The sequence below is a fragment of the Phoenix dactylifera genome, unplaced genomic scaffold, assembly GCF_009389715.1.
Source record: "Phoenix dactylifera cultivar Barhee BC4 unplaced genomic scaffold, palm_55x_up_171113_PBpolish2nd_filt_p 001040F, whole genome shotgun sequence".
Lineage (NCBI taxonomy): Eukaryota > Viridiplantae > Streptophyta > Magnoliopsida > Arecales > Arecaceae > Phoenix > Phoenix dactylifera.
The window spans coordinates 45,491-61,680 of NW_024068392.1; the positions used below are offsets into that span (position 1 = coordinate 45,491).

General features: G+C 45.5%; 1 protein-coding gene across 8 annotated transcripts in view; it reads right to left on the bottom strand.

Moving 5' to 3' along the window:
* LOC103697338 (GPI ethanolamine phosphate transferase 3-like) overlaps positions 1–16,190 on the bottom strand; it is a 46,852-nt gene that overhangs the window by 10,337 nt on the left and 20,325 nt on the right. For all 8 annotated transcript variants that reach the window (XR_005509452.1, XR_005509453.1, XR_005509451.1 and 5 more), the window contains 6 exons: positions 9,639–9,716; positions 9,286–9,411; positions 9,110–9,199; positions 8,039–8,074; positions 7,872–7,927; positions 6,443–6,590 (listed from right to left, as the gene is read on the bottom strand). Coding sequence is in view for 4 of the 8 variants with exons in the window: in XM_039121326.1 (XP_038977254.1) it covers positions 6,443–6,590; positions 7,872–7,927; positions 8,039–8,074; positions 9,110–9,199; positions 9,286–9,411; positions 9,639–9,716 (534 nt within the window). In the remaining 4 variants the exon portion in view is untranslated. The remainder of the gene's footprint in view (positions 1–6,442; positions 6,591–7,871; positions 7,928–8,038; positions 8,075–9,109; positions 9,200–9,285; positions 9,412–9,638; positions 9,717–16,190) is intronic.

A 16,190-nucleotide genomic window follows, 5' to 3' on the forward strand; every position in this document is an offset into this window, starting at 1 on the left:
ACAAACTCGAGCGCTACAAGAGCAGGAAGGGGGCCCTAGATGTCCCTGGCCAGGCCAAAGGGTGAAATCTCAGCAGCACTGGTGAACTCTGAAGCATGCAATAAAGCTCTGACTGCCACCACTCTCGGGGGCGTACTGCTATCAAAAACTTGGACGTTCCTGTTCAACCACACGTGGTAGGCCAGGTAGGCCGCCCAAGAGCCTCTCTCCTCCAATCCGGGACCAGATGCCGACTCCTCCAAAAAGAGCAGGAACTCCCTAATGGACGACCACCTCTGCCCCTGGACAAATTGAACCCCTGCACTCCTCTATACCCGACTGGCCCGTGGACACTCAATCAGCACATGGTATATGGTCTCCACCTCCGGACAAGCTCCGCATGCTGAGGAAACCCTCACCCCCCGCCGCACCAAAACGCTCCTCGTGGGTAGGCAGCCCCAGGCTACCTTCCACAGAAAAAGTGCGACGCGAGGATGAACCCGTAGCCTCCAAATCCAGCCTCCCTCCAACTGTCGAGCCGCCGATCCCCCACTCATCCTCAGTATATCTCGAACACCTACTGTCGTCTGACCAGTCAGTCTCCATACCCTCCTATCCTCCACCCCCTCCACTGGGATCGGCATAGAAAGGACTCGCTCCGCAAGCTGCTCACCAAAGACTCTCCTGACAAGATCCACATCCCATCTCCGCTCCCCTCGAGCAAACAAGTCACTGACTGTGCGACCCTCTAACCATCTATGGTCAATCGGGGTGGGCCAGCCCCGCAATGTATCCTCCGCCAGCCACCTATCCTCCAGGATGCTGATAGTCTGCCCGTCCCTAACCTCCCATCTAATCGCCGGAAGCACCCCCGGGGCACGAACACAAATCTCCCTTCAGATAAACGACGAAGCACGACCCACACGGAATGCGTCCGGGGTGACTGGATCCCCATACTTCGCCCGCAGTATGGAGACCCAGAGGCTCCGCGGCTCCAGAATATACCTAACTGCCAACCTAGTGGCCAATAACTCCCTGCGATGTAGTAGAGAATGGATCCCCAAGCCCCCTCGACTAATCGGCTGACACAGCCTCCCAGGCCAGAAGGTGGACGCCCCCTCTATCCCAACACCTCCCCCGATAAAACTCCTGAACATCCTCTCCAAATCACGAAGTACAGCAATAGGTACCAGTGTGTTAGTCATTAAGTATACTGGGATAGAACTCAACACTGACCTCACAAGGGTGACCCTGCCCATCATCGACAAGGCGCTAGTCTGCCAACTCTCCAACCTACGCCTAATGCTCGCCTCCATAGATGTGCACTCTCCCCTCCGCAGTCGCCTCCCCGTAATCGGAACCCCGAGGTATCTAAGCATACCCTCCTGCTCACCAATTCTCAGACTGCTCAGAATGGAGGCCTTCGCCCTCTGGTCGACCTTTGGGCTAAAGCAAATGGTCGACTTCGTCAGGTTAACCAGCTGACCTGACGCACCACAGTAGCACTCTAGGATCCTCCTGATGGACTGTGTTGATCTCCTCGTCGGGCATGCCAGAAGTAAACAATCATCCGCAAAGAGCAGATGTGAAATATAGGTCGCTCCTATCGCCGGTCTGTAGGCCTCTACCTCCTGAGTCAAAGTTGCCTGTCGAAGTGCCTGCGACATAAGAGTCTGAACAAATGATGAACAATAGTGCAGAAAGGGGACAACCCTACCTCAGACCCACCGAAGACTCGAAAAAGCTCGACGGGGAACCATTAATTATGAGGGCAAAGGATGGGGACAAAATACAACCCTGAATCCACCTGATCCACTGAGGATGAAAGCCAAGCAACTCCAAGGACTGTCTCACAAAATCCCATCTTATCCTATCGTAAGCCCGCTCCATATCTAGTTTGACCCCCATCAGACTCCTACACCGAGGTGCCCTTTGCAGGTCTGTCATGAATTCATGAGCAATGAGGACATTATCAGAAATAGACTGTCCACCAATAAAGGCTCCCTACTCAGGGCATATAATCCTAGGAAGGATCCCTCTCACTCTCTGAACCAATACCTTCGCCACCACCTTATACAATGTAGTGCATAGACTGATCGGTCGGTAATGGCTCGGCTCCACTGAGTCTAGTCTCTTCGGGATCAATGTGATGAAGGTCCGCCTCCACTCCTCAGGCATCGACGCAGATGCAAAGAACTGCTGAACCGCCGCAAGCACCTCCTGTCTGACAATGTGCCAATACCTCCTGAAAAAAAGTGGGAAAAAGCCATCCGGCCCCGGAGCTTTATCCTCACCCAAGGACCAGAGAGCTTCCCGAATCTCTATATCCGACACAGGTCTGATCAAGGCCTCATTCTCATCCCTAGATACCTGCTCCTCAGGGGCCGGCCCCCATGAACTACCACTCATGCTCCCCGACTGGGTCCATCTGGCACGGAAGAACTGCTCCAAAACCCTCCTCACAACATCCATGTCCTCTAACACCTGTCCACTACCCTCCCGTATCCTGCGGATTCTGTTCTGTTGTCTCCTAATGATGGTCGACTGGTGGAAAAACTTCGTGTTCCGATCACCCTCTGTGATCCACTGAACTCTCGACTTTTGCCTCCAAAACACCTCCTGCTGACTCAGAAGAGAATGATGCATAGCCAGAAGCCCTCTAAGCTCACCCTGGTCACCCTCTGCTAATCCCCCCTCACCATCCTCTAGGGCCTGTAGTCTGGTGATGGATGTTTCGACTTCCTCTACTTTCCTGACAAGATCCCCCACCTCCTCCTTGTTCCTCCTGATCAGTCGGCGTCTGGTCAACTCCAACTTCCGTGTCACCCTGTACATCACATTCCTCCGAACTGGCAAGCGCCATGCCTCTCTCACCACATCCCACGACCGCGGGTAGGACAACCAAACCTTTTCAAAACGAAATGGACTATAAGACTGAAAAGAGTGCGAGGTACTCACCAGAACAGGGCTATGGTCTGAGGCAATCCTGGGCAAGTGTCGTACCCAATAATCTGGAAACCACCGAATCCACCCAGTCGAGGCGAAGACACGATCGATCCGCTCCCAGACACGTGCCCGCCCCAATCGGTTGTTGCACCAGGTAAACCTCGGACCAGTGAAGCCAAGGTCAGCAAGCCCATTGGACAGAAGAAAATCCTGAAATTTCCTAACCTCAATTTTGTTGGTGAAGGGCAATCCACCACGCTTCTCCTCCGACCATCGATACAGTTGAAATCCCCCGTAATCAATACCGGATGCCCCAGTTGAAGAAGTGAGGTGGCTTCCTCCCATAACACCCTCCTCTCCCTGTACTCTGTGCTCGCATAGACAGCTAATAGCACCCATGAAGCCCCACAATTCTCTGTAATCACTAAAGCCACCTGCTGGCTACACCTATGAAACACATCGATGATGCACGACCCCAACCTCCACATGACCATAATGCCTCCGGACATACCCTGCGACTCTACCGCATATGTCCCCCACGATCTCGGAATAGCTCGCCTAGCCCGCTCCAGACTGGCACCCGACAACCTCGTCTCAAGCAGAATACAAATATCAGGATCATGAGGGCTAACTAGCCTTCGAAAAGCCGGCCTAAAGGACGGTTTCCCCGCCCCCCGGCAATTCCAAAGTAGAACTTTCATTGAGAAGGTGGAGGGGCTGCCGACCGGGTCGTATTCTCTTGTGACCCGCCTTCAATAGTTGGATTCACTTCCTTCCCATTCCCCTGTCGTGCCATGATCTCCTTCATTTGAATCACTACCTCATCATGTGCCGACCCATTAGAGCTCACAGGAGCACCATTCTTCCCACTATGCCCAGCTTCCCGTGCCACAACAGGAGCCTGAGGGCGTGCCAGTCCACTGAACACCGAAGACCCCTCAGAGCGTGCCGGTCCACCCCGTGCCAGAGCCCCCAACCGTTCCGATTGCGCCTCCCGGTCCATAGAATCGTGGACAGCTTCTTGTTTTCCCTGTGCCCAGGACGACGGTTGACACCTAGGATTCCAACTATCAACCAACTTCTCGCTACCCCCCTCTGTCGTACCCGGACCATAGGCAACAGGAGATACCTCCGGAGCACCGCCAAGCTAGTTTGCCGTTGCCGTCGATGAGCCTGAGACGGTCGACCCATCGCAGGTGATCCGTCCCCGCCGAAACACCGGATCCGCCGAGACTCGCTGGCGTTCTCCATCACCCGCTCCGCCTCGTCCGCCGGCTCCTCGGGTACGTGCACCCTCCGTGATGGCCGGCGACAGGCTCCGGCTCCAGAAGCAGCGCCGGTCACCGTGTATCGCCGGGACCCTCCCCACAGGCGGGCGAGCAACCAGCGGCTCCCCCTTCCTGTGCCTCGTTGGACTCCTGGCTCGTTTCAGCGGGCCGGGTCCGCCGAGCTCGATTGCCTGGGCCGGGTCCACCGATCGCTCTTGGGCCTGGGCCGGGCTCCTAATAGACGGCCCAGCAACAGCTGGCGCAACACTGGCTGGGCCTGGGCCGCTGGCCCGGGTTGGGGCCCTCGGTGGACTTGGGCCTCGCTTTGACACCCGGCCTTGGGGGCCCACTGGTCGATTCTGACTCGGGGCCAACCCGCCCAGCTGACTCGTCTTCGTCTCCGCATGTAGCCCGGAGCTGCCCTCCCCTCCCTTCTTCGCCGGCGAGATACGCCGGGCAATCTTCTTGGGCTTCTGCCAGCCCCCAGTGTCCGGAGAAGACGCAGGCGATCTCGGACCGGCGTCACCTAGGATTGGCTCCGCTTCCTTCTGACTCGCCTCTTGGGTTGACTCGGGAGCAGGCTTAGACACCGTCTTCCTCCCCGCACCCCCTTTGAAAGCTCCGCCCCTCTGCCACCGAGCCCGGGACGCGAGCATCCAGGGGCCGACGCCCCGCGCCCCAACCGCTGGCTCCACGAAAGAGCCCCCCTCCGTACGCTTGTCTCCCTGGTCAGTCATCGTTGTAGCCGCCTGGCCCTTCTCCCGGTGAAGCTGGCAATCGCCGTCTTGATGCCCCATGCGAGCGCACCGAAAGCATAGCCCCGGCAGGTCTTCGTGGAGCTTCCCCCCGAAGACAAAAGCACCAGGTACCAAGGGGAGGAGGGCATTGATCTCCACCTTCGCCCGGGCATAGCCGATGCGCCGGCGTTCACTAGTAGAGGCGTCGAGATCCAGTGGTCGCCCCGCCTCCGCCAGTATCGACATAATAGTTGTCTTGTCCCAGTATTCCACAGGTAGCTCCGGCAGCCAGACCCAGACCACCGTCCGGCTGACAATGTGGGTGCCCGGGTTGAAATCGGGCAACCACTTCTCCATTACCATAAGCTGGCCCGCCACCAACCACAGGCCAGTCCCCATCGCAACCTCCCGATCATCCTCCGATCGAACCGGAGGGTCATGAGCCCGTTTGCCATGGGGAAAGCTTCGATCAGAGCCTTTAACTTGCTCCGGGTTTGAAGATCTCGCGCAACCAGCTCCGCCTGGACGCGCCGCCCCAGACTCCTCACGATGACGGCCCTTCCCTCCCACTCCGTCCGGGCCTGCTCCAGCCGCTCCGATGAAACCACTACCACCCGAGGGAACAGCTGTTCCAGGTCCGCCAACTCCTCCACACTAGGCTGGAAATAGGACATTTCCGGCTGCACTGGTCTCCCCTGAGCCACCGCGGACCACGCCGGAGCTGACACTGCAATCCCCTGCACCGGAGCCGGCCGCTGGAGCCGATCGACACCCGTCGGCTTGCCAGGCCCGAGATCTCCCATCGATCCGCCCACCCAGTGCTCGACAGAATGCCCCTTCACCGCACGATCCTTGAAGCAGCTTCTCTCTCTCTCTCCACTCACTCTCTCTCTCTCTCCGCTCTGGTTCCTCAGTTTCAGAATGTAACAAAAAGCATAGCAATAAATAAAAATAAAATAAAGGTCAGGTACACCTTGGTGGCTACTTTTCCACCAATCAGTTGTCTAACGCACCCAAACCCCAACTTCTGAAAAATTATCAAGTAATTCTGACATGCTTTCTATGTTTAATGGATCCCTTGATCCTTGCATAGAAATGATATCTTACAAGAAATTCCTTCAACCAAAAAGCCTTGAGAGAACTGTTACATAGCACTCCTCTTAATGTTGCTAGAATTTTGCCTTGTCCACAGCTAGGGCTTTGTTACGTACTGGAGTAGATATTGAAAGATCAAAACACTCCCTATAGGTGACAATGATGGAGAGACAATGAAGTACATAATATACTTATTTGAACATCTTTCCCAAGCAGGAAATTGATATGCACTGTACAATCGACCACATGAAAGGCCACTGGGAGGCTTACTTTCTTGCTACTGAAATATATTTTCCTAAGTAGAAAAGAATAAAAGATCAAATCATAAATATTTTCATTCAATTACGTAGCCCTGTTCCTCCCATTTACACTGAGAATAATGTTATCCTAGCATAAACAAGAGGGCATAAACATTACCTGCCAGCAATTTATGCAGAGAGTGTTGGCATAATTTTGCATCCAAGCTTCCAAATTTGACCAAGATTTGCAATTATTAGTACCCATCTTTTGCCCATCCCATGTAGAAGCACTTAAAGCATATAATTCAGGATTTACATGCCCGATGCTAGAAACAGAATAACAAAAATGTTTCAATGAGACAGCAAAATTCATATATGTTTACTATGGAAAATTTGGAGCAGGTACAAAAAAATAACCAACATATAGAACATAATTTGTGAAGACATGTCAAGGAGTTGGTTGTGTGGGTGTGTGTGTGAATATGTGCATGTGTCTATGTTTGTCTGTTTGAAGGATTCACACGCTTATAATACAAACAGGGAGGATGGAAGAAATTCTCTATTTTTTATGAGAAATTAGAGGTTTCTCATTTTACAGACTCTTATATGTGGTTTGTGGGATATTCTTTGCAAATAAATTTGTAGGCATTTGGTGAAGATGAAAACATTACATCATTCAAGTACATTAAAAATCAGAAGGTTCCCACTAGATGATTTGGTATGTATACATGGTATGAATTCTTTTCATGGTGAGCTATTATGGTCCAAATAAAGAAGACTTCGAGTAGGTTGTCAATTTATATTATCAGTCCACATAGGGAAAATACATATTGCATCCAGAAGATATAACTTACGTGAAAGTCATATATTTATGTTGCAAACTCTGACAGCAGTATAGGTCCAGTTGTCGATAGTTCCTTGGAAGGAAATGCCAATATAAATTGTTGGTCGACTACCTTATAGGTGTAATATTATTAAATATTTAGGTGCAGTAAGTACCAGTATATACCATACATCATGGATTGCACCAAACAAGTAGGGGCATGATATAGGTGATAAGTACCTATATATTATGTGTATTCATCTGTGCCAGTGTCCATTGACACAAACTGACAGGGACCCACATTTACCCCGGTTCATGTTTTGCTATAAGCTTTGGAGCATAACCGACACGGCATGGCATAATACGGCATACTACCAAGCCATGCCAGTTCATGCCCAGCAGTCGCGAGGTTCAGCACACAGCATTTCAGTCTTTGTATTTGTATGTCAAGTAACAGATTGCTTATTGTCAACAAAAGAGGAAATCAACAAAATGGATAGGTCAATGGCACCAAGAAAATGCAATTGCATATTTGGGAGGTAAAGACTTGTTATAAAGTAAACAGTTCCCACAAGCACAAACATAAGCATGAGAAATAAGAAAAATTTAGCATTATAGAGCCCTAAAGCCTAGGAAATAAGTGCTCATATAAGAGCACCTCACTGGAGGTAAGACTATTCAATATTTAACAAAATATTATACATCTATAGATAAATTTCCAGGTAAACAAAAATTTTGATATAGTATTATAGCTCTGGCATAAATTCCCATATTTATTATGCACCTTCCAAAAGGAGTAGGAATACCAAGAAGTGCTGCCACAGTTGCTGCAAAATCAAGCTGCAACAAACAAATGACAACAAAAAAATAAACCATGAACTAAAATGAGTTAGAAGAGTATAGATGGTATTGATAAATCAACAGTCTAGAGAACATATAATTGCATCTGACCTGTTGGATGGTGCCAATGCATATCTTTTCTCCATCCTAAGAATTTGAAACATTAACAAACAAAAACATATAAGTAGTTTATGTCAAAGCTTACTGATGCCGACCGCATAATATTTTTCTCAGATATAATAAAACAAGGAAAAAATTTGAGCAGCAAGAGGAGTAAAAATTAGATAAAGTGCAGAAGAGTCAATAGCTGCACTTCGATTATTAAAGGTTGTTTTGTTTCATTATTTAAGTGATTGCTTCAATTAGTTCAATGAACACACATCAGTTGTTTGACTAGGTCCAAAATTTGTGGGTGCAGGTAAACATCAGATGTCCAAGAATTCAAAGATGATATGATAGTGATACGAACAATACAGGGCCAGTTGGTAACAAAAATTACAACAGTAAAACAGGCTATATATCCCATTAGCTGATAATTCCCATGGAAGTGTTTAGGTGGGCATTTAAAATGCCACCTATGTTGGAGGAACAAACCAATCCGCAGGAAAAATTGAAAATCATTTGTAGCTCTTTATTTATTTTTTTTTCCTCTGCTTTTCATGGGAATTTAGAGAAGCAAGATGCACTTTTATTATGAAAATGCAAATGTTTCTATTTTACCACTATAAGCAATGTGGATATATTGTTTTAATCTTCAAAAAATTAATACGTACAGGCAATGCCCATCAAAATTTTAATAATATTTTAAAACTATATAAAGACCATGTGATAAGATAGGTTATTTTCCATTGCATGATATAGAAAACTATTTTTTAGCAAATCAGAGTCACAAGAACTGCTGAGTAGGTATGTGTTATCCGCTTATCTACAAGTATGCAATTATGCATTTATCTATCTATATTTTGCATAAATTTCTTTCTCATGCCAAAGTGCAATATTATTTTTTTTACACACCAAGGGGCACTGGTAAAAATCAGCATAGCCAAATGATCTGAAAAATATGAGTTCAAATAGGCATTGCTTAAGAATTTGGTCTGAAGATTCCATTTACAACAAGGTATGCAATCTGAATATAAAATCAATCAGTTACATGAATACGCTTCACACAGGTCATAAAAATACCAAATCAAGTTTGCAGGAATTCAATTCAAGAATGGACGAAATAGAAGCTGGAGGGCTTCTCAAACTCATCGCAAATAGCGATGTTTCAACCTGCACAGGATATGGTAATAATCAGCAAGAAGGTAAAATATGAGCATGTATTAATATTTTTAAAAAAAATGAAAAGATGGATAAACCTCCTCAGGAGTGCCTCCACCATGATCGCCATTTAAGGTTTGGCCATGATCCCCCATCACAACAAGAAAAGTGTTCTCATGAGGACCACCAGGTCCAGACTGGCTCTTCAGCACATCAACAACTTTCTGCAAAATGGCAGTTAAATATTCAAAAGCTGAGACCAAAGCGTTATGAAGTGCATAAGGATAGTTACACACTAGAATAACTTCCATAATCTAAGTACATTCGAGAAATACTATTCTTCCCTAGTGGCAACATAATTTGCTTCTAAGTCAAAGCAAGAAAAATAAGCTAGGCAAGAGTGCTTTTACTGCAATTAATATTTAAATAGTTGAATTTCAAGAAAATTTACCTCCAAGATACTATTATATTGCTCCAACTTTTGTATCATTGGAGTAGAATCAACACCAAATATGTGCCCTGCATGATCCTAACACCAGTTGGAGGCACAAGAATTGCAACATTATTGAAAATATAAACAAAGATTGTATGAAAAGCAACTGACAGGGAATTATTTAATTACTGAGAGCAATAAGATGTAATATTTATGAACTATAAATGAGTGCAATGTCTTTAAAAAAGAATGATTTCTTATGGTTTTGGACAAGCATAAAACAAAATTATTAGAAAACTTGCCAGAATGCATGTCATTTTATTTTAGATGCATTGAACTATGTTGTCAAGAGAACTTCAGAGAATTTATTTTTTTAATAAAAAAAATCTTTAGAAACTGGGATAGCAGATTGACACTAGCCCCTCTTTTTTTTTGAGATATTCAGAATTTCATTCTGCTGAAGTCAAAGTGCCAAAATTTCATGTTTTCGATATTTGCAACACCCCTCTTCCGTCCATGCTTGGAGGCAAAAAGGAGACTTGAAGTCAAAAAACATGGGATTTTAATTGGATGAACACACAAGATGAAAACCTAGGATCTAAATGCACGGAGTTGGTAGCTTCTCTGACCAAGAAACAATTTTCTCATCATAAAACAGGCAAAGAAACCAGCAAAATAAAGTTTGACAACAAAAGGCTACATTATGGTACATGCATATAGTGTCACTAATTGCACTTAATTTAGAAACCTACCAAGAATCCAAATTGAACCGCTGAGGTCAGACAAAATCCGAAGTGAAGCAGTGAGGTCGGTAGATAGAGCTCCAAGCTGAACAATTAGAGGCTAGGACAATGACTGAACTTGAACTTGGATGAAAAAGCTCACCTAGCATGAACTATCCAACCTAAAACTAGAAAGGGAAGTCCACTTGCCAGAGTTTGTCCAGCGGGGGACCCTCCAATGTTTAAGTCAGCCAGATTCTGGAGGAATAGAAGAAATTTGAGAGAGTTGCAGACTGTGGGAGAGTGCGAGAGCTTACGACAGCGTACCTAGAGGTCCCCATATAACCCCTTATATAGAAAGCGGTTGATGTCTGTTACCGAGTAAGGCAGAAGTGGGCCTTAACTACTTGGTAATAGTCCCCATGTTGTGCACATGGGGAATCTTAATCTCATTGATCGTACCGTAATGGCTTATTTGCTCGGGATAAGATGTAACCGCCCCTCAATTGCGGGATTGTGATTGTTCCTTTAATGGTTATTAATTGCTTTAAATATACTTGAATTGGAGACACGTGGCTTATTGCCGTTGGTCGGTCAGCCCACTCTAATTGGCTTGCTGGTTCAAGTCAGCACCTCAGCCAATACCGAAGATAATAATTTGGTTGACTGTCGTGGCTGCTAGCTCGGTTGGCTGCTAAGACTAGCAGCTTCGTTGATGTCGAGATCATCACTTCGGTCGATTGCCAAGGTCAAGTTGATGAATACATGCCATATCAATTGCCCCCCACATCTGAGTCAAAGTGTCAAAATTTCAGAATTTTGAGATATTCAAAATTTCATTCTGCTGAAGTCAAAGTATCAAAATTTCACGTTTTCGATATTTGCAACACCCCTCTTCTGTCCATGCTTGGAGGCAGAAAGGAGACTTGAAGTCAAAAAACATGGGATTTTAATTGGATGAACACACAAGATGAAAACCTAGGATCTAAATGCACGGATTTGGTAGCTTCTCTGACCAAAAACAATTTTCTCATCATAAAACAGGCAAAGAAACGAGAAAAATAAAGTTTGACAACAAAAGGCTACATTATGGTACATGCATATAGTGTCACTAATTGCATTTAATTCAGAAACCTACCAAGAATCCAAACTGAACCGCTGAGGTCAGACAAAATCCAAAATGAAGCAGTGAGGTCGGTAGATAAAGCTCCGAGCTGAACAATTAGAGGCTAGGACAATGATTGAACTTGAACTTGGATGAAAAAGCTCGCCTAGCATGAATATCCAACCAAAAACTAGAAAGGGAAGTCCACTTGCCAGAGTTTTCCTGCGGGGGACCCTCCAATGTTTAAGTCAGCCGGATTCTAGAGGAATAGAAAAAATTTGAGAGTTGCAGATTGTGAGAGAGTGCGAGAGCTTACGAAAACATACCTAGAGGTCCCCATATAACCCCTTATATAGAAAGAGGTTGATGTCTGTTACTGAGTAAGGCAGAAGTGGGCCTTAACTACTTGGTAACAGTCCCCATGTTGTGCACATGGGGAATCTTAATCTTATTGATCATACAGTAATGGCTTATTTGCTCGAGATAAGATGTAACCGCCCCTCAATTACCGGATTGTGATTGTTCCTTTAATGGTTGTTAATTGCTTTAAATATACTTGAATTGGAGACACGTGGCTTATTACCGTTGGTCGGTCAGCCCACTCTAACTGGCTTGCTAGTTCAAGTCAGCACCTCAGCCAATACCAAAGTTAATAATTTGGTTGACCGTCGTGGCTGCTAAGACTAGCAGCTTGGTTGATGTCGAGATCATCGCTTCGATCAATTGCCAAGGTCAAGTTAATGAATACATGCCATATCAATTGCCCCCCACATCCGAGTCCAAGCTATTTCTCAACTCGGATGAAGGAAGTAGTTGCGCCAACTTCACCGAGCTAACTCATTAAGCTTAGCCAAGATTACACCCTTGTCATTTCTGGAACTTCTCGGAAGGTTTGGGAGGTAGCACTAAATGCTTGGCAGCATCTATTGACATCCTCGAAGCATCATCATTTTGGCAGGATTCCCTAGATGACAATTAGACTCTTCAAGAGGATTTGAAGTGGCAATTGGATAACCATTAGATGGTGAATACCAAGCTAACATGTGGCTGCGATCAATTCAGGTAGTTGTATAGTCGCTTTGATCTAGGTCGTCCATCCCTTTATATAAAGGGTTTACCCTTTCTCCTCTCATTTGAGTCTGAGGCAGTTGAGAGCTCTTCCCCATTGCGTCTGCACCTTAATCTTCTCCAACAAGCGCAACGAGAAGATTTCCATGCACTCTGCTTCCGACGATCGTCATCTTTCCGATCCGGCCAACAACTCGGGGATTTCTCCCTTCAATTCCTCCTAGTCTATTAGAGTAGGCATTCCTTCTTCCTATTCCTCTTCTTGTTCTTTCTCCTTGTTCTGCTTCCTTGTCTTCTCCTTATTTTTTCCTTCTTTTTTCGATCTTCTTAGATTAGATACGCTCAAAAATGATTGATCTCTTCAGGAGCTAGTCGACTGATCCTCCCTCTCTTCAGGCTCCTCCTCGTTCTCCTTCCGATAGCTCAAAGGGAGGGTTTGAAGTTTTCTTTAGACCCGAGGATAAGGAACTAGTCTTGGTCTAGGAGGACCAAGACTGAATTAGGGTTTTATGCTATATTCCTCCTGAATTTTCTTTGGAATTGTCTGGCCCTGATAGCGAGGTAACCAACACTTCCACTGACAGCTTGGTTTATACGAAGAGAGTCTCAAAGTCAGGTTGAGGCTTCCTCTTCACCCTTTCATCAACCATCTCCTAATTTGCTATTCATTAGTCCCAACCCACTTGGTCCCCAACTCCTGGCAGATTATAGTGGGATTTCTTTCCATTTGTCGTCTTCTCGAAGTTTGGCCCACTATCAAACTTTTCTAAAGATGCTTTAATTTGAAAAAGCGTCCTTAGAAAAGAAACTAATGGTAATTTTCACCTTGAAAAGGCCGCCAGTTGATTCGAGGTACGCCTTTCTCCATTCACAGGTGGAAAGAAAGATTTTTTTATTACCTCCGAGCAAGGTTGGGCCTTCAACACCCTCTGGGGTTTACATCTACTGAGATACACCCCGTGCGATGCGACATTTCGCAGCGGAATTCGCACGGGACGTCGTTCATCGGATGAACGCGTCTTGGATCGTAAAATTCAAAAAAATTTCTGGATCCAAATTCAGAAGATCTTTGAACTCATTAAGGAGGGGAAGGATCTGAGGAGGGTTGATTAAGATTCATAAAACTGAACAAAAATCAAAGGTTATAAATTTGAAGATCTCATCTTCAAAAATTCTGCAGATGTAGAACACCGCAGCCTAATGATCTTTCTAGGTTCTTGGTTAAGCCGCACATATGTCCGGCCTCTACAGGTATCCACACAAGTATCTAATCATCTGAGTTAGGGTCTTACCGAAGTGCTAGCTCCTTGCAAAGACCTCTCATGACTATCATGATATTGGAAGAAAAATCAGCAACATACCTCTTTAAAGAAGAACCCTTTCTTCTTCAACCTTGCTCGCAATGGAGAAAGATGAGGGATGAAGCTTTAAGCGTGGATCTTCCTTGCCTTGTCCCGTGGATGAAGAGGAAGACGAGGTCCCCTTGCTGCCGTGGAGAAGGAAGGAAGAAGGGAGGGCTTGAGGCGTGAAGGAAGAACCCTTTCTTCCTTGGCGAGTTGATCTCTTCTCTTCCCTTGCTTCTTCTTTCTTTCAACACTTTGGAGAAGGAAGAGGATTAACCCTTGCTGTCGTGGGAGGAAGAGGAGAAGCCTCTTGCTGCCGTGGGAAGGGAGAAGAAAAGAGAAAGGGAGGCGTGGAGAGGAAGAGGAGAGAATTACTTTATGATGCCTCCCTTGCTACCCTTTTATAGATTGGGTTTAGGGCTTCTCCTAATCTTATTAGTAGTATGGGATAATAACCCACCCTTGGATTATTGCCAAGTGTCCAATCCTTGTGCTCATGGCGCCATCAAATAGATGCATGACATGTGTCCACTTAATCAATTGATTAGAGCCTAATCCAATTAGGTTTAGTCCCTATAGCGCCATGATCAAGCCCTAATCCAATTAGGCCTTGATCAATTCCAATTACAAGCCCAATTCCTAATCACATTAGGACCTAGGCTAACTCCTAATCACATTAGGAGAATTAATTTGGGAGCATGCATCCAACGATGCCATGAGGACTTTAATGTCCGCATAGTGTGAACACGACTTAAGTCATATTTATCCTACGACGACATGTGGACTTTAAAATCCGCACAAATCCTGGTTTAATCCAATTGACCCAATCATGAACCCAAATCAATTTGGGTTGAACCCAATTTAATTTGGCTCATTTAAACAGCCCAATTGCAATCCAATTGCAATCAATTCCACTTAATTTTTCTTCCATTAACTCACTAACACTTAGTGGGTTAATTCAATCACCAATCATATTGATGATTGACTTCTATTGTGATTCCAAATCACAATTATGATAGTCTGACTAATTAAATCCCCTATGTGTGTGACCCCGTAGGTTCTATTCTGACTGGTAGTGAGACATATTGAGATCTCCATTTCAATATTACTGAAACTCCTTTCAATGGACTGAAACAATTTCAGTTCTACTCTTAGGATTCACTGATCACCAAATGAATACCTTCAAATCTCACAATCCACTAGTGACACCTAGCAGTATGTGGTGGCAACCCAGCAGAATCAAGTTGGTGCACCAGCCGGATCAAGTTGTTAGCGGACAAGTCCCGTGCTAAAGAAGTGGTCGTTAGTGCCGTGAAAGGGAGCTCCGAAAATCTGAACCTCTAGGTGCAGTTAGCGTATGATACAGTCCCTCTATCATGGATCCCTATGGCGCCATGATCAAGTCCTAATCCAATTAGGCCTTGATCAATTCCAATTACAAGCCCAATTCCTAATCACATTAGGACCTAGGCTAACTCCTAATCACATTAGGAGAATTAATTTGGGAGCATGCATCCAACGATGCCATGAGGACTTTAAAGTCCGCATAGTGTGAACACGACTTAAGTCATATTTATCCTACGACGACATGTGGACTTTAAAATCCGCACAAATCCTGGTTTAATCCAATTGACCCAATCATGAACCCAAATCAATTTGGGTTGAACCCAATTTAATTTGGCTCATTTAAACAGCCCAATTGCAATCCAATTGCAATCAATTCCACTTAATTTTTCTTCCATTAACTCACTAACACTTAGTGGGTTAATTCAATCACCAATCATATTGATGATTGACTTCTATTGTGATTCCAAATCACAATTATGATAGTCTGACTAATTAAATCCCCTATGTGTGTGACCCCGTAGGTTCTATTCTGACTGGTAATGAGACATATTGAGATCTCCATTTCAATATTACTGAAACTCCTTTCAATGGACTGAAACAATTTCGGTTCTACTCTTAGGATTCACTGATCACCAAATGAATACCTTCAAATCTCACAATCCACTAGTGACACCTAGCAGTATGTGGTGGCAACCCAGCAGAATCAAGTTGGTGCACCAGCCGGATCAAGTTGTTAGCGGACAAGTCCCGTGCTAAAGAAGTGGTCGTTAGTGCCGTGAAAGGGAGCTCCGAAAATCTGAACCTCTAGGTGCAGTTAGCGTATGATACAGTCCCTCTATCATAGATCCCGACAGGACGAAGATTATGGATAACTTGTCAAACCCTTTCGTCCGTCATATGTATAATTTATTCGACTTCCAGTTCGAGTTATGGAAAACTCTTTTTCCAAAATACCTGATCAGGAATTTATCGAACTCAGTCTCAT